The sequence below is a fragment of the Bos taurus genome, chromosome 10 (genome assembly GCF_002263795.3).
Source record: "Bos taurus isolate L1 Dominette 01449 registration number 42190680 breed Hereford chromosome 10, ARS-UCD2.0, whole genome shotgun sequence".
NCBI classification, from domain to species: domain Eukaryota; kingdom Metazoa; phylum Chordata; class Mammalia; order Artiodactyla; family Bovidae; genus Bos; species Bos taurus.
In genome coordinates this window covers 76,237,226-76,258,590 of record NC_037337.1, presented here as the reverse complement: position 1 = coordinate 76,258,590, position 21,365 = coordinate 76,237,226, and the positions used below count along the sequence as shown (strand labels likewise).

The following is a 21,365-nucleotide window of genomic DNA, read 5'->3' as shown; positions in this document are numbered from 1 at the left end:
GACCGTTTCTGTCTTGGGAGCTCTTCGATATCTTTTAGATTGTTCATGGTGAAGGAAGCCAGCTGCCACACCATGAGGCAGTCTTGCAGAGAGGGTCATCTGTCTGCGAATGGAAGTGGATCTTCTCAGGCCTGCCAACAACCACGTGAATGAACTTGGAAGTGCATCCTCTCTCTTCCTTCACCCAAACTGAGCCTTCAAATGAGACCACACCCTTGGCTGACACCTTGACTGCATTCTCTTAAGAGACCTTGAGCCAGAAGCACTCAGGTAAAGCCATGCCTGAATTCCTGACCCACATGAACTGTGAGATATGAAATGTTTCTTGTTTTAAGCAGATAACTTTAGGAGTAATGAGTTGTACAGCAGTATATGTATGTAGCCCCAAACTTGAAATATCCAACTCTGCTACTCAGGGCTCTCATCCAATCTTTTCCAAATCCTACTTTTGCTGCAGGCTATTAAGGGAAGTACAGGGCTTCCTGGTGGCTCAGTGGTAAAGAATCCACTTGCTATTGCAGGAGACCCGGGTTCAATCCCTGGGTTGCAAAGACCCCTGGAGAAGGAAATGGCAACCCACTCCAGTATTCTTGCTTGGGAAATACCATGGGCCGAGGAGCCTGGCAGACTACAGTCCATGGTGTTGCAAGAGTTGGACAGGACTTAGTGACTAAAGAACAACAACATTCTAAAGTAGGACAACTATTTTCAAAACAGGAACAAAGTGAGGTATTCACATGTAACTAGTTATTTGTGACTTATCTCCCATTTAGGGATTTACTAGGTTACATTCTGTGGGTATCAGCCTGCACGTCCCCTTGTCCCTACTTTTCCACCAAATAACCTAAATTCTACTCAGTTCCAGCTCCTAAACAAAGGCCAGCAAAGAAGGGTATCCTGAACAGTTTGAGAGACACTTCCACACTTTTACACTGTGTCAGAAGAAGGCAGTAATAGTTCAGCTGTTTTTGTGTGAGTTCATTCTTGTACAGTTTAAAAAAAAAAAAACAAAACAAAAAAACTCCTAAGGAGAATTTGAGGAAAAAACAAGCATCGTTCCTCTCTTCCGTCTTTGCAAAATTCTTCTTTTTTTTTCCTATTTGCCAATTTTTTAATTTTTATTTTATTTTTTTACTTTTTTTTTACATTTTATTTATTTTTTATTTTATTTTTAAACTTTACAATATTGTGTTAGTTTTGCCAAATATTGAAATGAATCCGCCAAGTGATTTAGAACAAAAAGATGAAAGACTTTCCCGGCGGTCCAGTGGTTAAGACTCTGAGCTTCCAGGGTAGAGGACATGGGTTCATTCCTCGGTTGGGGAACTAACATCCCACATGCCACTCACGGTGCAGCCAAAAATAAATAAATGATTTGAAATAAAATAAAAGATGGCATGTTTTGGATATGTGGAACATCAACCCAAGAGGTGGGGGCAGCAATTACAGGCAAGGTAAAAAGAAACAAGTAGGTGAAAATGCAATATCCTTACAATTGTTGCCATAGGGAAAAAAGTGTGCCAACAAATCTCAAACACCCAGAGGTCAGCTGTTACTCAGGGACACATTGTGCTACTTAAAAGATATAAAAAAGGAGCTATTTCAGCTTTGAGGTCTGATTACTCTAAAAGCTGTTATAGGATAAACCTTCTCCTAAGAGATTCTTTCTCATGGCTGAATAATACGAGAGAAGGGAAATATCCCTTCACAATAAAGTTTAAGCCAACACTTGGTGTCCAGAAGATTTCTAGCAGTCATGGCCCTGAGTAGGAAAAGACTTTTATTTGTTTTGTCTTTGTAGGTTAGTATGGAAACACAGGGCATCTGTGGAGCACCAGGAAGGAGATAGGAACTTTGGAATCATGGTGTGCTAGTACTGGAAGGAACGACAGATTAGTTTTCTAATGCTATATAACTAATTACCACAAACTTAGCAGCTTAAAATAAAACAAAATTATTATCTCATAGTTTCCATGGCTTATGAGTTCAGGCTTAGGTGGATCCTCAGCTCAGGATGCCACAAGGCTGCAATCAAGGTGCCATCAGAGCATAAGTTTCTCTGCCAAGTTCATTCTGATTGTTGGTAGAATTTAGCTGTAGGACTGAGATTCTAGTTTTCTTGTGAGCTGTTGACTTTTGGAGGCAACCCGCAAAGAGTCGGACATGACTGAGCGACTTCACTTTCACTTTTCACTTTCATGCACTGGAGAAGGAAATGGCAACCCACTCCAGTGTTCTTGCCTGGAGAATCCCAGGGACGGGGGAGCGTGGTGGGCTGGTGTCTATGGGGTCGCACAGAGTCGGACACGACTGAAGTGACTTAGCAGCAAGGGTCTTGGCCTTGGGGTCCTTTCATAGTATGCTATGCTATGCATGCGTGCTCAGTCGTGTCCAACTCTTTGTGACCCTATGGAATGTAGCCCACAAGTCTTCTCTGTCCATGGGATTTTTCAGGCAAGAATACTGGGGTAGGCTGCCATTTCCTCCTCCAGGGGACCTTCCTGACCCAGAGATTAAGCACTTGTCTCGTAAGTCTCCTGCATTGGCAGGTGGGTTCTTTACCACCAGTACCACGTGGGAAGACCTCTCATGGTATGAGGTCTTACTTATTCAATCTAGCAGGAGAATCTTATTCTAGTCTGTTACCAGGGAGTTTTAAAATCATATATCCATGATCAGTCATGTATTCATGGGAGTGACTATCCCATATACATCTCTATATGCTGTAACTTAATCAACAGAGTGACTCTCCCATCACATACTCATACTCCTGCCCACACTCAAGAGAGGGGGATTATTCAGGTCATGTACACCAGGGAACAGGACTATTGGGAGCCGCCTTGGAATTCTACGATCAAAACCATCACCACCATTCAGTGCCACATTCTCACTTTACAAATGGGGAAAACCGTGGCCCAGGGAGGACACAGTGAATTATTCATAAAATCATGACATACTCATGAGGACAGAAAGAACTAGATCCTGGTCTCCAAAACCCCTATCTAGAGCCTGCCACTCTCCCAAACTTCCTTCTGCCATTTGGCATGCTTCAGGATAAGGTTGTATTTTATAGGAAAGACGTGGGGAGGAAAGCATCATGATGGTCAGGCTAAGCCATTAATCATTATATAGATTCTGTGACACCCAGGAAACAGTGAAAGCTCACTCACCTGAAGGGTGCTAGCATGGTGACTCAGTGTCTTTGAAGAGTCATAGTCTGCAGGATCAGCCAGCAAACGACTGGTATTTTCTATCCAAGCCTCAGTACTCTTCAAAAGATCATGATATTCTTCCATCTTAATTGTGGCCTGTGAAAGAGAGGCAGAACCAAACTCAGTCTGATGCCTCCTCCTTGAGTCAAACAATTCTTGAATAAAGAATTGGTTGCTGTGAGTCAGTGGTGTCAGGTCTCACAGGGCTCCACGCCCCACAGCTGGGACACTTGCCCACCCCATCCAGCTTTCAATCCTTCAATCTATAAACTGAATCCTGGCCACAAGTGGGAAGGATTGAAGAAGTTCTATCCCGGCACTACAGGCCTCAGCATGGGTTCCAAGTTAGCTTTGCAACTGGTCTGGTTCCCATTTTATGCTCTATTCTGAAAACTGAGTTTCCACTTGGTTTTCCTGTCCAGGGCCTTGTCCTGCAGCATCCCAGTCCTTCTGAGAGTAGGTTCCTGCCTTGCTCCTGCTAGATCACATGCACAACTCATCCACCATGACCCTTACTTGCAGGGAGGGTGGGGTGTCTTGTTCCCGAATGATGTTCTCTCTCTGGTTCTCTCCAGGGATACTTGAGATTGCCTGCCTCTCTTACCTCTTGAGAAGTCTAATTCTCACCCAGAATCCTTGTGTGCTCTGGCTTATTTTTAAAGTTCTTTTTTTTTTTTTTTTTTTTGATTGGACCATTTTTAAAGTCCTTATTGAATTTGTTACAATATTCCTTCTGTTTTATATTTTGGTTTTTGGTCACAAGGTATGTGGGATCTTTGCTCCCTGAGCAGAGATCAAACCCACACCCCTTGCACTGGAAGGCAAAGTCTTAACCACTGGACTGCCTGGGAAATCCTATGTGGTCTCACTTTTGGATTCCTGCTTATTATCTCATAGTTTCCATGGAGTATGAGTCCAGGCATAGCTTAGGTGGGTCCTCAGCTCAGGATGCCACAAGGCTGCAATCAAGGCCCCATCTTGAGCTTAGGTGTCTCTTCCAAGTTCATTCTCATTGTTGGTAGAATTTAGTTGTAGGACTGAGATACCAGTTTTGCCAGATGTGAAATCTTGTGCCCTCGATGACCACTTGAACCTATGGTATGGCTCTAGCCTCAGGTCCTAAAACTGGCAATTCAAGGGAAACCAGCTGCCTCTGAATATGTATTTCTGTTTTAAACCCATCTCACTACCACCACTGGCTCTGCGTAGCTATAATGTGTTGTTACAGCCATACCTTGTTTAGCTGTGAGGTTCTAGATTCTGCCCTCTGTGATACTTGCTGATACTGCTGGAAAGGAATCATCAATTTATCCATCCATTCTTGAGCTTGTCCTGGGTCCTGTTCAACAATGTCCTGAACTTCAGAATCCAGCTCATTTAGCTTGGAATGCCAGAGATCAAGCTCATCCCACATTTTCTGGAGATGAAAAGCATAAGTCAGTTCGGATGAAGAATACGTTAATTTCTAAGTTTTCACACAGTGTCTGTACTTGTGTTACCCAAACAATATGGCAGAGACAACACTGCAGTCAAAGTTTTTCACTTATGCCCAGCAACAGCATGTGACCTGAACTGGAAAACACTTTTTCTGAGGTCTCTTAACTCTGCTGCTGCTGCTGCTGCTAAGTGGCTTCAGTTGTGTCCGACTCCATGCGACCCCATAGATGGCAGCCCCCACCAGGCTCCTCCGTCCCTGGGATTCTCCAGGCAAGAATACTGGAGTGGGTTGCCATTTCCTTCTCCAATGCATGCATGCATGCTAAGTCGCCTAAGTCGTGTCCAACTCTGTGCGACCCTATGGACAGCAGCCCACCAGGCTCCTTCATCCACAGGATTCTCCAGGCAAGAATACTGGAGTGGGCTGCCATTTCCTTCTCCAGCTCTTAACTCTAACTGTATTCATTTCAGTACAAATTAGCTGTAAGGGGGCACAAAGTCCTGGGCATTTTCAGAGATGAATGACACCAAACAAGGTCAACATAACCCTAACCGAATCTTTCCAGAGTGATGAGGTAACATTATATTTAAAAGGGCTTGGGTAAATACCTATCTTAGACCAGTATATATATGTACTTAATCTAGAAGACAATTCTTATAAATGTTAAAAAAAAAATGATAAAAAGAAAATATCACTCTGACTCAGAGTAATGCAGAGGCAGGAAACTCTAGCCACATGTGTTAGTAGCAACTGCTTTTGGTTCAAGAAACCAATAGACTGGATTCAAATGTGGACTTGTCTGGGGTGAGGAAATTTCAAAGGCAACATTCAATTATTACTTAATATCTACATAAGAACATAATTTCTAGAAATGAAAAAATCTGGTTAAGTTGCTTATTGAGAGCCCAGGGTTTTGTCCAATGGCAAGCCATATTCTGACCTATTTTTATTTTTAATTTAATTTTTTATCCTTTGACATCACATTTATTTGGTTTAGAGGGAGCTACAAAGCAAAGGCAGGTATGATTGTTTGTGAGCAAATCTTGTTCACCTTATTTTAAAAGAATATACACACTCTAATGTCTTCTTATAAGAAAGAAGAACACATACAACAGGTACAATTATTTCTTTCAATATTTATAATTATTTTGTTCTTTCTACCAAAAGGAACACAATCAGGTTGAGTTAGAAACCAAAGGAGAAGTTTAACTGCAGGGAGGGAATAGATGGAAGGGGAGTGATAAGAAGTAAGACTTCTCCGAGGATAACTTAAAAAAATCGAGGTAGAACTGATAACATTTTATTCGTTTTAGGTGTACAACACAATGGTTCACTATTTCTATCTACTGCAAAATGATTGCCACAATAAGTCTAATTAAAATCCATAATCCTGGGTTTTGGAACCAAAAAAAAAAAAAAATCCGTCACTATTCATAATTACAAAATGTTTTTCCCCCTGTAATAAGGACTTTTAAGATGGATTCTCTGAACTATTTCTAACACTTACTTGGCTGTGCTGGGTCTTAGTTGTGGCATGCAGGATCTTTAGTTGCTTACTTGCAACATGTGAACTTTTAGTCACAGCGTATGGGATCTAGTCCCCTGACCAGGAATTGAACCCAGGCCCCTGCATTGGGGGCACAAAGTCTTAGCCACTGGACAACTGGAAGTCTCTCTTAGCCCTATTTTTAAAAGTTTCCATTCATAGTAGAATATTTCCTTAAAGTGTAAAATATAATGTTTTCCACACTCAGGAGTTTACTTAGAAGTTAAGAGGCAGAATATTATGTTTATATACCATTCTAAAACCTAAGACATTTTGCATGGGAAATAAATTTGAAATTTTTATTTTTTTTCTGTTTTCCTTTGGCAGTCTAAAGACAAGCTGTTAATCCTATTCATATCCTATTGAAATATTTTTATATGTCAGTGTTCCCAAGATAGGATCCTTACTTTTCTTCCCTTGTGCAAAGGCTGGTTCACAATCACAAGCTCTCAGCAGTCTGGGTCTCTTCCCATTACGGAAGAAACATCACAATTCTTAAATGCAACCTTCTCCATCAAGGCTTTGCAGGTGACACTGTCAGCAAGGAGGCCCCTTAAACATGGGTTAGGATCCCTGTGATGACTAATGAACAGGGAATACACCAGATGCTGGAGGAAGCTAAGGGAGGAAGTTACCTTTTGAATTTCTTGAGCTTTCTCAATATTTTTGCTTTTCTGCTGTAGCATCTTTTCGACATTACGAAGCCCATTATTAATTTCGTCTATTTTTCTACTCGTTGTATACGACGGTGAGCTTTTCAGGACTTCGTTGCTAATCTGTTACAAGTGAGAAAGACACAACGGAGATGTTTTCTGCACTGTATTCAGAGGTTCAAATACTAAAAGGGGCAGTCACACAAGTGTGAAATTTTACTTGTACGCATTTCTTAAGGTCTGGGAAAAATTCCGAACCATGCTGACTACTGCCAAAATGAGACGGTAGATTAGTGGACTAGGAAATGGCAGCTGGGCTGATCTGAATTTTTAAAGCCAACCTAAAAAAAAAGAAAACTGACCAACAACATTTTGCTCAATGTAACCCACAGTATGTATGACAGCTGTGTGCTGTACTGGGCAAAATTACTGAGAGGACTCTTAGAAATACACTCCAAGGGAGCAAATGATAGGAAAGAATTCCTAGGAGAACATTTATTTATCATACAGTCTGTTTTATGAGAGAATCCTCTGCACTGATCTGTTTTCAATAAAAGCAAACATTCTTAATCTGATGTAAAAAATGTAATCCTCACCTTAATATTCATTTAGGTGAAAAAAAAACTTCTTAAGTTAGCTGTTTCTTGCAGCAAAAAAGCTTAGTTTTTCTATGTGAATGTTTCTAGTATATGTTTTCCTAGCAATTAGAAATCTAGCTGCTAAACAGTGTATTTTTTTTTAATTGGAATGATTTACCTAACAAAATAACTTGTTCTCAGAAAGATAATAAATGTTGAATGTATCATTTTTCAAATGCCTGATAGTTTAAGTTCTTGGTTTTTTTTTTTTTTTTTTTCTCCTTAAACTATGTTGATAAAGCTTTCTCCAAGCAGCCACTGAATAACCAAATAGTGAAGTGAAAGTTGCTCAGTCGTGTCCAACTCTTTGCGACCCCATGGACTGTAGCCCGTCAGGCTCCCTCGGTCCATGGGGATTCTCCAGGCAAGAATACTGGAGTGGGTAGCCATTCCCTTCTCCAGGGGATCTTCCCAACCCAGGGATCGAACCCAAGTCTCCCGCATTGCGGGTGGATTCTTTACCATCTCAGCCACCAGGGAAGCCCAAGAATACTAGAGTGGGTAGCCTATCCCTTCTCCAGTGGACCTTCCCGACCCAGGAATTGAATCAGATAATACTTAATACTTTTGCATAATCCTTTTAATTCACTTTTTAAAACCACTATATTTGTACAACCATTGAGGCTGAACCTTCCAATGCAGATACTACACAGATACAGAAACTGAAACTCAGGCTAAATAACTTGCTTAAAGTCACACATCAAGGCGTAGGTGAACTCATCACAAGAAGCCTGAGCCATCAGACACCAAGGCCTTATGCTCTTTTCTCAACATAAGGTTGCTATAGTTTATATAATAAGTGATAGTTTATATAATGATTTTATCCCACAGACCATACCATGGTCAAGATTTGTAGAAAAAAATTAATCCTGTATTAGCTTTTTATTGCTATATAACAAATTACCACGAAATGAACCTTTCTGATATTTTAAGTAGTTATTCTCCAGGCAGAAATGCTTATCATTTTCATACACTAGGAGATCATGAATTAGGTGAAGTATGCAGCCATCTGAATTACACAGAATGGTACTGTGTCTACTGCGTGGGTCCTATAAACATACCACGCAAGAAAAATCAGTTTACAGACATACACAGAAATAAGAATTACAGATGAAACTTTCAACCCTAAATTTAAAAGGTAAATTTTGATGATTAAATCACTTTGTCAAGGATTTTCATATGAAGTAGTCAGGAAAACCAATTTAGTTTCTCTCAAAAACATTTAATATTTTCTAACAATACATTATTCTTGAGGAAGTTTCTCATAATAGATTATCTAAGAAATCTGCCATAAGTTTGAAATCTGTTTTTTTGTGTGTGCAATTAATATCTACCTTATTGAATTATAGGTATTCTAGGCTTCAAAAGGCAATACAAAAATCTTTCTGCATTCTTCTGGACCAAACTGAATGCTGCTCTGTTGGATCGGGGCAGCCTTTAAATAACACAATAAAATTGTCTTGTTATTCTCCTATGTCTCCAAGTACTAGAGAAACTTCCTATTCTTTCTTTCAACCTGGACTTTTAGGTATAAAAGACTTGTCTGGGAATGCTGTGTGAGAATTGTGTTACCATCATCATCAGAAAGGCACCGTGTGTTAAGTGCTATTCCTAGTGAGTTATGAAACTGTATTCTTATTGCTCTTGGTTGCAATTTCAAAACGTTAACGGCAAAGTATTATTCATGTCCAAAATGAATGACTTGCAGTGACTTTCCAGAAAAAGGAAAGCCAAGTAAAAGACAATATATAACTCTATTTTTAAGTGCAAGAGAAGAAAAACTAAGCATCTTGACAACTAAAAATAAATAGACTAATTCTGTTACCTGTGTCACTTACTTAGAGCAGTATTGAATTCACAAAAAATTATCACTCAACTAAACTCTATGAAAACAGACATAGTTGGAATCAGGACAAATGAAAATGTGATATTAAATGATATTTTCTTCTTTATATTCATTACCCTCCATAAATAATACCACGAATACAAACATTATTACCTTCTCATCTACGTCTTCTAAAGCGTTTCTGCATTCTTCCACCTGGGATTCAATCTCTGCAGGGACTATGGTGTACATTTCAGAATACTTGATTCGCAGTTTTTCCATAATATTCTCAAAAGTTAGCTTCCCTTTCTTAAGAATGCTTTGAAGCTCCTAAAAAAATCAAGAGAGTTTCAAATGCTCCCAGGACAGAGAAAAAGTTTAACTTTAAACAGGAAAGCCGCTTTTCAGCACATCCTTATGATTTAAATGAGCAAACTTTGCATGACAAAACCTCACTATTGATACAAGCTGATTAAGCCTGAGAGATCTTCAGTTCGGTTAGATGATGCTTTCTAAATTGTAAAGAATTAAGCTTGATATCTCTTCATAGTGTCAACCCATTGTCCTGAAAAGACATTACAACATCTCCTGCTTCTAAAGTACCTCTAGGATTTAAGTATATCTCAGTAGCAGTCTTGATATAAAAGGCTGCTAGTAGCAAAAAGTTTCAAAGATTTTTTTTTTATTAACTTGTTGCCATTTCTGCTTCTTCCTACATTAACATCACAATGATTCAAGGCCACTAAAAGCCCTGTGTTTGAAGCAGAAGTGTCTGCTTTCATGTAATTAGACAGCCCAGTGGAGCTCAACCTCTTTCAAAAGGGAGGGTTCCAGTTCCCTGTAAAGAATGTGAGTTTTTAGGAGATAAAAGAAACCTGAACAAGCCGTCTATTGGTAGTGGCCTAGAAACAGAATCTGATCTGCGTTCTCCTGCACTAATTATAAAGGAGAAACTCATTTGTTTGGGAAAGTTTCCCAAAGATAAAGTGGAAAAATACTTCTTGACTTTCCTGTGGCTTTTGGAGGTTTCTTTCATTTCTACAGTAGCTGTTCAGGAGCATTATTTGTGTCAATGGATTGAGCCACCACACTGAAGAATGATTACAATTTTGAATGACTCCACAATGTGTCACTGCTTTCCTTTTAACCCTCAGCAGAGAACAAATCTAGAGAGGAAAAGTCAGAGAACACCACCATTCTGACAAATGTGGGGTTTCAGACACGGTGCGCTCCTGGTTTATCTAGACCTCGCCGCGAGTACAGATCTTCATTCAGAGCTACCCCAAGACGGCTTCCCCATGAAGAATGCTTCTGTGACACAGGGTAAGCTTCCTTTTTCATTGAAAACCAAAAGCTCTGCAACTTTTGAATAAACCTTCATCACTTTTGCCTGTAACCACTGAATGGAATGAAAAGAGATGGACCCTTAGCCTATGTATAGACTGATATTTAGTTGCTAAGCTGTGTCCAACTCTTTCACAACCCCATGGACTGCAGCCCACCAGGCTCCTCTGCCCACGGGATTCTCTAGGCAAGAATCCTGGAGTGGGTTGCCATTTCCTTCTCCAGGGAACCTTCTTGACCCAGAGAGAGAATCTAGCCTCCTTCACTGGCAGGTGGATTCTTTACCACTGCGCCACCTGGGAAGCACTTATATATAGATAGTGTGGTATAAGAAACATATTTAGAGTTTTTAAAAATTAATTTTTATTGGAGTATAGTTGTTTTACAATGTTGTATAGGTTTATATTACATAGCAAAATAAATCAGCCATACATATACAAAAATCCCCTCCCTTTTGGACTTCCTTCCTATTCAGGTCATGACAGTGCATTGAGCAGAGTTCCCTGTGTTATACAGTATATTCTCATTAGTTATCTATTTTATATAGAGTATCAATCCCAATCTCACAATTTCTCCTAGATATATTCAGTCTTCATCCCTAGTTCCTGGCACAGCTTCTAAAACCTTTGGAATTTCCTGGATTGGGGTGAGTGTCTTTTGTTATTTATAACAAGCCTTTTCCAACTCTAAGGGAGTTTATGGTAATAAGACAACCTTTGGTGGTGGTTGGGTGAAGGTTGGGGGTGTGTAGGGGATGACAGCTTCAGGAAGGAGGCTGGTTGCCACATGAACCATCCATGTGATTAGAGGGTTGGAACTTCCACACCTCTAGAGGGGAGAAGGGCTGTAGATTGTGATAATCACCGTCAGTGATTTAATCAACCATGCCTATATAACGGAGCCTCCATTTGCTGTTGTTCAGTCGCTCAGTTGTGTCTGATTCTTTGCAACCCCATGGACTGCAGCACAGCAGGCTTCCCTGTCCTTTACCATCTCCGTGAGCTTGCGGAAACTTATGTCCATCAAGTCGGTGATGCCATCCAGCTATCTTATCCTCTGTCATCCCCTCCTCCTCCTGCCTTCAATCTTCCAGCATCAAGGTCTTTTCTAATGAGTCGGTTCTTCGCATCAGGTGGCCAAAGTATTGGAGTTTCAGCTTCAACATCAGTCCTTCTAAAGAATATTCAAGATTTATCTCCTTTAGGATTAACTGGTTGGATCTCCTTGCAGTCCAAGGGACTCTCAAGAGTCTTCTCCAACACTACAGTTCAAAAGCATCAATTCTTCAGCATTCAGCCGTCTTTACGGTCCAACTCTCACATCCATACATGACTACTGGAAAATATAGCTTTGACTACATGGACCTTCGTCAGCAAAGAAATGTCTCTGCCTTTTAATATGCTGTCTCGATTTGTCCTACTTTTCTTCCAAGGAGCAAGCGTCTTTTAATTTCGTGGCTGCAGTCACCTTAAACATGGTTTGGGGTTGCTCTGGATTGATGGACACATCTAGGTGCTGGGAGAGTGGTACACCCAGAGAGGGCACGGAGGTTTGCTGCCCCTTTCCCCATACATTTCTTCTGGTTGGCTGTTTCTGAGTTGTATCCTTTACAATAAACCAGGAATAGCAAATAAAGTGCCTCCCTGAGCTCTTTGAGCCATTCAAGCAAATTTACAAACCTGAGGAAGGAGTCATGGAAGTCCTGGCTTTATAGCCTGTCATTCAAAATTTACCAGTAGCATGTGAAATGGGGAAGTCTTGTGGGACTGAGCCCCAAAGCTGGTGGTCAGTACTAACTCCTTGCAGTTAGTGTCAGAATGGAATTGGTGTCCCAGTTGGTGTCTAGAGGGTTGGAGAACAGGTTAGTGTGTATGTGTGTGTGTTGGGGGCGGGGGGGAAGCCCCACACATTTGGTGGCAGAATGTTTTGAGTAAAAACACTCTGATGGAGTGGTCCATCAGAGATAAGGTATTACATCCTACTAAAGCGAGCAGTTTAACATACTATACAAGAGTAGTCACAGACCCTGTTCATCATACACACTTGAAATGTAGTTGAAAAGGGGCTGCTTGGTCCACACTGGCCTATTCCCAACCTGGTCCCAACTCTGCTCTCTGTGCTCCAATCACATGGGTCTCCTGTGGATCTCCTGTGGGTCTCCTGTGGATCTCCTGTGGGTCTGCCCACACCATGCCACAGAGCCTGTGTGCATATTCTCCTTTTCTAGGTTCCCTCGACACTAGCCATGGTATTACCTTTACTCTAATAACTTTGGATCCAAGATTTCAGACCTGTATCAGCCACATTCACTAGTTCATTCCTCACTTACCTCAAGCTGTTCTGCCTTTTCTGGACAGTCTTGTAATTCCATATTTTGGAAAGAGATTGTGGTCTGTTGAAATAAATTCTTCAAAGTAGTTATTTCTTTTGTAAAGGAATGTCTTTCTTGGATTTCATTCTGCATCAATTCCTTATTTTTCTGTGCTTTCTGCAAAAGCCTAAAGTAGAGCATCAAAATAAGATTATTCCTTTATTCTGTTTTTCTCTAGTCAATAATTTTATTTCAACAATTAACAAGATGTCTATATAGCTGACAAAAGACCTTTTTTCTCCTGAGAGAAAATGACCAGTTTTCAAGATTTATATACTATATGAAAAGTGAAAGTGTTGGTCACTTAGTCACGTCTGACTCTTTGCGACCCCATGGATTGTAGCCCACCAGACTCTTCTGTCCATGGAATTCTCGAGGCAAGAATACTGGAGTGGGTAGTCATGCCCTTCTCTAGGGGATCTTTCCAACCCAAGGATCAAACCCGGGTCTTCTGCATTGCAGGCAGGTTCTTTACCGTCTGAGCCACCAGGGAACCCCATATACAAACATATATCAAGTTCTATCACTCCATCAAAAACCTCTCTAAAACTTTCATTTCAAAATACCTTCTTTTCACACTTTACATTCCAAGTGCCAGCTCTATCCTCCTTTTTCCCATATAATCCCTGAGTTCAACTGAATATGACCAGAGGTGCGAATGAAGGAATGAGTGGGCTCATAGGGTCAGAGATGACCCCACTGGTGTTTCTATCTGAGCTGCCCCTACTTGCTATGGATGCAGCCATCATGTTTTTGGAGGAACTTAAGTCGTTAAAACTTTTCCTTAGGGCTATCTGGTATTTCTAGCTACAAACATATTATCTCCTTTGACCCAGTGATCCTACTTCTTGGCATCTTTCTTGATGAATTAATTCTAGAATGAAATTCTAGCATAATACTCACTATGAGCTTTAGTCAGTCATGTCCGACTCTGCAATCCCATGGACTGTAGCCTGCCAGGCTCCTCTGTCCATGGAATTCTCTAGGCAAGAATACTGGAGTGGGTTGCCATTTCCTTCTACAATACTCACTGTAGTGTTTTTATAAAAGTAAAAAGGTTATATATAATTTTAAGGTTCTGTGTTAGGGGCTTGATTATGACTAAGCGACTAACACACACACTCACATAAATACATTATTGGGCTTCCCAGGTAGCGCTAGTGATAAAGAATCAACCTGTCAATGCGCAAGATGCAAGAGCCACAGGCTTGATCCCTGGGTCAAAAAGATCCCCTGCAGTAGGAAATGGCAACCCACTCCAGTATTCTTGCCTGGAAACTCCTATGGACAGAGGAGCCTGGTGGGCTACAGTCCAAGAGGTCACAAAGAGTTGGACACACCTGAGCACTACTACTACTACTACTAAATACATTATAGCATATCTACAAGGTGATATAGTTATATTTCAGAGAACATTTAATAGCATAGGAAAATGAACAAAATATGCTGATAGATGGCTCAGCAGAATACAAAACAGGATAGTACTATAATCACAATTTTTTAAAAAAATATAACCATAGTAAGAAAGTTGAATGATTGGTAGTAACTGTCACTGAATGAAAAATTAAAGGTGATTTTTATATTAATCTTCATAATTATCCACATTCTCTAAACTTCCTTTAATGAATATGTATTACTAAGTTAGAAAAACAGCAAACATTAAAAAAGTTTTTTGAAAGATTCATCCACAGTAACACCAAGATGGAGAAGGTGTGCTTGTTTTAATTATCATTAATATTAATCTTTTCTATCCTTTTCATACCTATCAGTGTTGATGCAACTCAATTCTGCCATACCATCTATCCTTGTTCTATAATATTTTTATATTCTAGAAATTCAATATTTTCTCAATTTTTAGCCTGAGTTGCAAACCCATTTCCTTAGTAGTTTTTCATAAATCTTACTTGTGGCATCGTTCTTGCATGGACATAATCTCTTGAGATGCAGGAACACTTTCCACAGCCCCCAAGCTTTCAGGAGTGCTCTGGATATTTTTTATACGCTGCAGAAGAAGGGCCAGTAACAGCTGTTGCTGCTCCACATTCTCCTCGTATTGGCGTAAACAGTCCAGCAGCCCCAAGAGTTCCTCTGTGGAGGCTGCCTCTTTTGCTTTGGAAATTTCAGGAACTTCTTCTTGAAGATTATCTAGGATAATTACTTCTCGTTCAATCTAATTTAATAAGCAAAAAAAAAAAAAAAGGAGCTGAAATAAGTAAAATATATTCTTACCACTTCAGGACTCAGGAATCATAATTTTTAAAGACTGGCTCGTCAGAGGATTCCCAAAGCCAAATTCCAGTTCAAAGTAATATCTGTCTTCCTATAGCTGGGAATATTATCCCTCCAGGATTTGAATCCCATAGTTCCCAGCTATTGATCATGTAGATGTGTGGTTAAAAAGAAGTGTTGCTGTTACGAGTGAAGGAAATGCTATTGAATATTTTCATAATTTCTTTTTCCTTTCATGATCAGTTGCTTTACTAAAGCAAATCCTTGAATGAGCTCCACCAAACTGCATCCATGAAGTAGAAGAGGTTAGGCAAGTACTGGATAATTTTTCTATAACTCTCTCTTTTCCTTCACATCCAATCCCTATATACTCAGAAAAGTAAGTTCAATGGGTCCTCATTACCTGTCACCTAAACCAATGGGAATGCTGCCCAAATGACTGGACTGCTCATGTATTTCTCAACCACAGCTAAATGTAGAATTCAGAAATACATAACCTAATAAATCAAATCTCTAGAAACGGGAGTTCTACCAGCCCTGAAACTCAAACAAAGACACAGAAAACCAGATCCCTCTTACTCCCTCCTCGAATCCTCTAGCTCTCTCCTCTGCTGCAGCAAACATTTATCACATTGTTCCAGCATTGTTAACATTCCTGCTGTATGCTGAGACAGAATCAGGCATCTTGCAGTCTTGACATCACTGAATATCACACAGCTCAACTACATTTATGACAACATGCTAACTGAAATGATGAACTGGATGCCTAGTAAGACGTGCCAAAGAATGAGAATTCAAGAGCCCCAGCATCAGTTAAGTTTCTCAGGGACCTATGGTCTGGGGCATGCCAGCACTTCTATAAGGTAAAGATGAAGTTGTTCAATATTGCACTTCTACTACCAAGAACGAGGCACAGAACCAGATGGACCCTTTGGGATTTTGGCAGCTGTGTATGCTATACTTGTGACTGCTGCTCAGAACTTGTGACCATCTATCAGAATCCTGCCAGTGTAGAGGGGGCAGTGCAGCAGGGCCAGGTTGTGGTATAAGCAGCCCTGTCACTTGGGCCATAGGTTCCAGCCGAGTCTCCAACTGCTAGAATACATGGGTACATGTGCAGATTGGCCCCTCTCCAAAGGACTCAGTTACGGAGTTCGTGCTTCCATCACCTCAAACCTAAATTCAGTTGAACTGAAGTCCTAGTTCTGCAGCTGCAGTTCCCCCAGGGAATGGGAAACGGGTTCCACTGGATTATTTTACAGTATGCCCCACCCTGCACCAGTCAAAGAACCAGCATGCACAGAAGAAAGAAATTGCCATGTGGACAGAGGTAACTGTCCATCTATGGTTTCCAACATACACTGGGGTTGAAAGAACTATGTTCATAATCCAGGATTAATCAAGCATTTCTTGGTGCTTCCATGGCCAGTGATAACCATAAATGGGCAACTGCAGCAACCAGGACCCGATAAGAGTAAAGCGACTAAAGGCTCTAGCCTTTCCTCGGTCAGCTCTCCTATCTCCCACTCCTGTTCCCTTGGATCACTTTCCAAAATAAACCACCTGCTGACAAGCCCCTGTCTCAGGTTCTGCTCTCTGCTGTTAAAGCTGCTAAGTCATTAGGAAGAGAATGCAAGGGGGAAGAATAATTTTCTTTTTGGACAATATTTTCATCCAAAAGCCAGGCAATTATTCAACTTGTGAATGGATAAACTGTTGTGTGTGAGTCTAGTAGACTACTACTCAGAAATGAACTACTGATATAAGCAACAGCATGAAGGAATTTCACACATACTATGCTTAAGCGGGAAAAGCCCAAGCTCAAACGCATTTGAGTCCATTTTTATGACTCTGAAAATGGCAAGACAGATTGCTGATTGCCACAGGCTGGAGGTAACAGAAGGGACTGACTACAAAGGGCACAGGGGGATTTCTGGGTGATGGAATGAAGCCTTGATTTATTGGTGGTCATGTGACTATGCATTTCTCAAAATGCAGCAAACTCTAAATTAGTAAAAGAGTTACCACAAAGACTATGCATTCATTCTGCAGCCTCTGGATGATTTTCCTTAGACAGAGCAGTCTAACAAAAATTGGTTATAAAACTTTTAGGTTCGGTCAGTTATAAAGTTGAGTCTAGAAAGGGAGGAGGAACTATAGTTGTTTCATAAGTAAACACAGCGAAGGAGACTGAAAAACTTGCAAGCAACAAAAATAAGAACTAAAACTAAAACAGAAAAGACTTTGGGATCTTTGGTAGAAGGGAAAGAAGACAGCCTTACACCTCCCGTCATTATTGAAGACATGCCTTTATTTCAGCACATTATGATCAGTGGAGCATAAAATGATGATCCTGAATAACCAGGAATGAATAATTACATTAAGCAGACTCTGCTTAAGAAAACAGGAAGGTAAGACTTTAGGGGGAAAACACAGTAAATCAAAATTTAAATTAATTTTTTAATTGGTAAATTTAAATAAGCACTTATGCTTTTGAAAATATATTTACAAAACCTTTCTTTCATAAAGATACTGGATTGTACTTTTTAAAACATAAATTTATTTATTTTAATTGTAGGCTAATTACTTTACAATATTATACTGGTTTTGCCATACATCAACATGAATCCACCAGGGGTGTACACGTGTTCTCCATCCTGAACCCCGCTCCCACCTCCCACCCCGTGGACTGTACTTTTTAAAAACAGAGATTCGTTTTGTCACTGGTAAAATCATCAACCATGCCAACAGAATCTTGGATGTACAGGTATTTAGATGGTATAATTTTTATTGAATGGATGAAAGATATTTTAAACTCATATCAATTTGGTAGGTGTAAATATCATTTAAGTGGATAGCTTAGTGGTTAAAAACGGACTATAAGTTGAATCTTCCATCACTCACTTATGAAACTGAGCAACTTAATCTCACTGTGCCTCCTTTCTTCATCTATAAAATGAGGATAGTAAAAATATCTACACTTCATAGGATTCTTGTGAGGATAAATGTAAATGTAATACATGTAAAGTGCTTAGAACTATGCCTGACACATATTCAATTAAGTGTCTATTAAGTGTTAGTAGTTATTATTGTTAGTACAGGAGAACATATTTTGTTTGCATTACTCTTTGAAAGACATTCTGTTAGCAGATACTGTCAAATGTTGTATGAATAACTACAAATATGCTATGCTAAGTCACTTCAGTCGTGTCCGACTCTGTGCAACCCCAGAGACGGCAGCCCACCAGGCTCCCCCATCCCTGGGATTCTCCAGGCAAGAACACTGGAGTGGGTTGCCATTTCCTTCTCCAATGCATGAAAGTGAAAAGTGAAAGTGAAGTCGCTCAGTCGTGTCCAACTCTTAGCGATCCCATGGACTGCAGCCTAACAGGCTCCTCTGTCCATGGGACTTTCCAAGCAAGAGTACTGGAGTGGGGTGCCATTGCCTTCTCCGAACTACAAATATAACTACAACTAAATAACTACTAAGTATGATTGCATGGTACTGATAAAATATGATTGCTAATGGGTATAGAGCAAGAAAAGATAATGTAATAAAATATAAAGAACAATAAGCTTAGGACTGGCCTAGACCTGGATTTGAATAAGAGCTGTCCCTCAACAAACACTAAGTGCCAATTTAGTGCAAAGCCTTGTTCAGATTCCAAAATTATGGCATGGGCAAAATAGATATGGCCCCAATCCACAGCCCCAGTTTAATCACTAGCTTGGAGGGCTTGTACCAACTTAAATTTCTAAGTGCCTCAGCTTTTCCATTTAGAAAATGGTGATAACAGGTAACTCGTGAGGGCTGTGCAAAGATTCAGTGGCATCATGTGTGAACTGCCTTTTTTTTCCCCCAGCCCTCCTGTGTGATGTGTGGGATCTTAGTTCCCTGACTGGTGATCAAACCCGTGCCCCCTGCAATGAGAGTAAGATGTCCCTAACCACTGGACTGCCTTCTCAGCACAGCACACAGGAACACACTGCACAGAAGGGCCTCAGTACACAGTGCCATTGTGGATGAGAAAGAACTGGAGGCTGGCAGTCCTGCTAAAAGTACAATTTACAAAGCTCCTTGATGTTTTCACATTCGAGAGACTATTTACTAATCCAATCCAGGCAACATCACTAAAATGATACTCATTTTCAAGAAGACCAAGTTTTAAGTTCGGGCTTCCCCTGTGGCTGAGCTGGTAAAGAATCTGCCTGCGAGGCGGGAAACCTGGGTTCGATCCCTGGGTTGGGAAGATCCCCTGCAGAAGGGAACAGCTACCCACTCCAGTCTTCTGACCTGGAGAATTCCTTGGTCTGTATAGTCCATGGGGTCACAAAGAGTCGGACACGACTGAGCGACTTTCAAGTTAAGTTCTGTAGGTAACTTTCCTCTATCATTAGACTCGTAGAAAAATATGACAGTGCTAAACATTTAAATCCTAAAGCAATGTGACCTACTGCCAATCAAGTATTGATTATATTTCTGTTTTAAGCAAATTCAGCAGGAATTTTGATAGGCATAAGAGAGAAGAGTTTTCACTTAACGTTCTGATTTGTACCTCATTTATGACTGGTTCTGTAGAAAGATTAAAGAATACCCTAAGATAATTTTATGTACTGTTGGAGAAGACTCTTGAGAGTCCCTTGGACTGCAAGGAGATCAAACTAGTCAATCCTAAAGGAAATCAGTCCTGAATATTCATTGGAAGGACTGATGCTGAAGCTCCAATACTTTGGCTACCTGATGTGAAGAGCCAACTCTGGGAAAGACTGAAGGCAGGAGGAGAAGGGGACGACAGAGGATGAGCTGGTTGGATAGCATCACTGACTCAATGGACATGAGTTTGAGCAAGCTCTGGGAAATAGTGAACAACAGGGAAGCCTGGCGTATTGTAGTTCATGGGGTCACAAAGAGTCTGACATGATTGAGCGAATGAAAAACACCAAAGATAATTTTATACTATTTTAAATTTTCCTTCTAAATGTATGTGATGCCTTAGGCCTCAACCATGGTTAAATTAACTTCTGTAATCAATTTATACTATGGAGGTTTTCTTTGAGACAGTCTTCGGAAAGAACATCTTACATACTTTTAGGTCAATAATTAACAACTGTAGTTAATTTCCACAGTTAATAACTGTAATTAATTTCAAAATAAGTTGGTTATTATGAATATTACCTTATTCTAACCTTTAATGTGATGGAGAGACAGTTATTTTTAAGAGGGTTTAAGTTTTCATTCCAATCCCAAAGAAAGGCAATGCCAAAGAATGCTCAAACTACCACACAATTGCACTTATCTCACACGCTAGTAAAGTAATGCTTAAAATTCTCCAAGCCAGGCTTCAGCAATACATGAACCATGAACTTCCGGATGTTCAAGCTGGTTTTAGAAAAGGCAGAGGAACCAGAGATCAAATTGCCAACATCTGCTGGATCATGGAAAAAGCAAGAGAGTTCCAGAAAAACATCTATTTCTTCTTTATTGACTATGCCAAAGCCTTTGACTCTGTGGATCACAATAAACTGTGGAAAATTCTGAAGGAGATGGGAATACCAGACCACCTGACCTGCCCCTTGAGAAACCTGTATGCAGGTCAGGAAGCAACAGTTTGAACTGGACGTGGAACAACAGATTAGTTCCAAAAAGGAAAAGGAGTACGTCAACGCTGTATATTGTCACCCTGCTTATTTAACTTACATGCAGAGTACATCATGAGAAACGCTGGGCTGGAGGAAGCACAAGCTGGAATCAAGATTGCTGGGAGAAATTATCAGTAACCTCAGATATGCAGATGATACCACCCTTATGGCAGAAAGTGAAGAAGAACTAAAGAGCCTCTTGATGAAAGTGAAAGAGGAGAGTGAAAAAATTGGCTTAAAGCTCAACATTCAGAAAACGAAGATCATGGCATCCGGTCCCATCACTTCATGGCAAATAGATGGGGAAACAGTGGCTGACTTTATTTTTCTGGGCCACAAAATCACTGCAGACGGTGATTGCAGCCATGAAATTAAAAGACACTCCTTGGAAGGAAAGTTATGACCAACCTATATAGCATATTAAAAAGCAGAGACATTACTTTGTCAACAAAGATTTGTCTAGTCAAGG

At 40.3% G+C, this 21,365-nt stretch overlaps 1 protein-coding gene across 17 annotated transcripts in view; it reads right to left on the bottom strand.

The window, feature by feature from the left end:
* SYNE2 (spectrin repeat containing nuclear envelope protein 2) overlaps nucleotides 1-21,365 on the bottom strand; it is a 323,751-nt gene that overhangs the window by 128,299 nt on the left and 174,087 nt on the right. For all 17 annotated transcript variants that reach the window (XM_059890586.1, XM_024997770.2, XM_010809508.4 and 14 more), the window contains 6 exons: nucleotides 14,932-15,197; nucleotides 12,986-13,154; nucleotides 9,487-9,642; nucleotides 6,832-6,972; nucleotides 4,447-4,629; nucleotides 3,171-3,308 (listed from right to left, as the gene is read on the bottom strand). In XM_059890586.1, coding sequence (XP_059746569.1) covers nucleotides 3,171-3,308; nucleotides 4,447-4,629; nucleotides 6,832-6,972; nucleotides 9,487-9,642; nucleotides 12,986-13,154; nucleotides 14,932-15,197 — 1,053 coding nt within the window. The remainder of the gene's footprint in view (nucleotides 1-3,170; nucleotides 3,309-4,446; nucleotides 4,630-6,831; nucleotides 6,973-9,486; nucleotides 9,643-12,985; nucleotides 13,155-14,931; nucleotides 15,198-21,365) is intronic.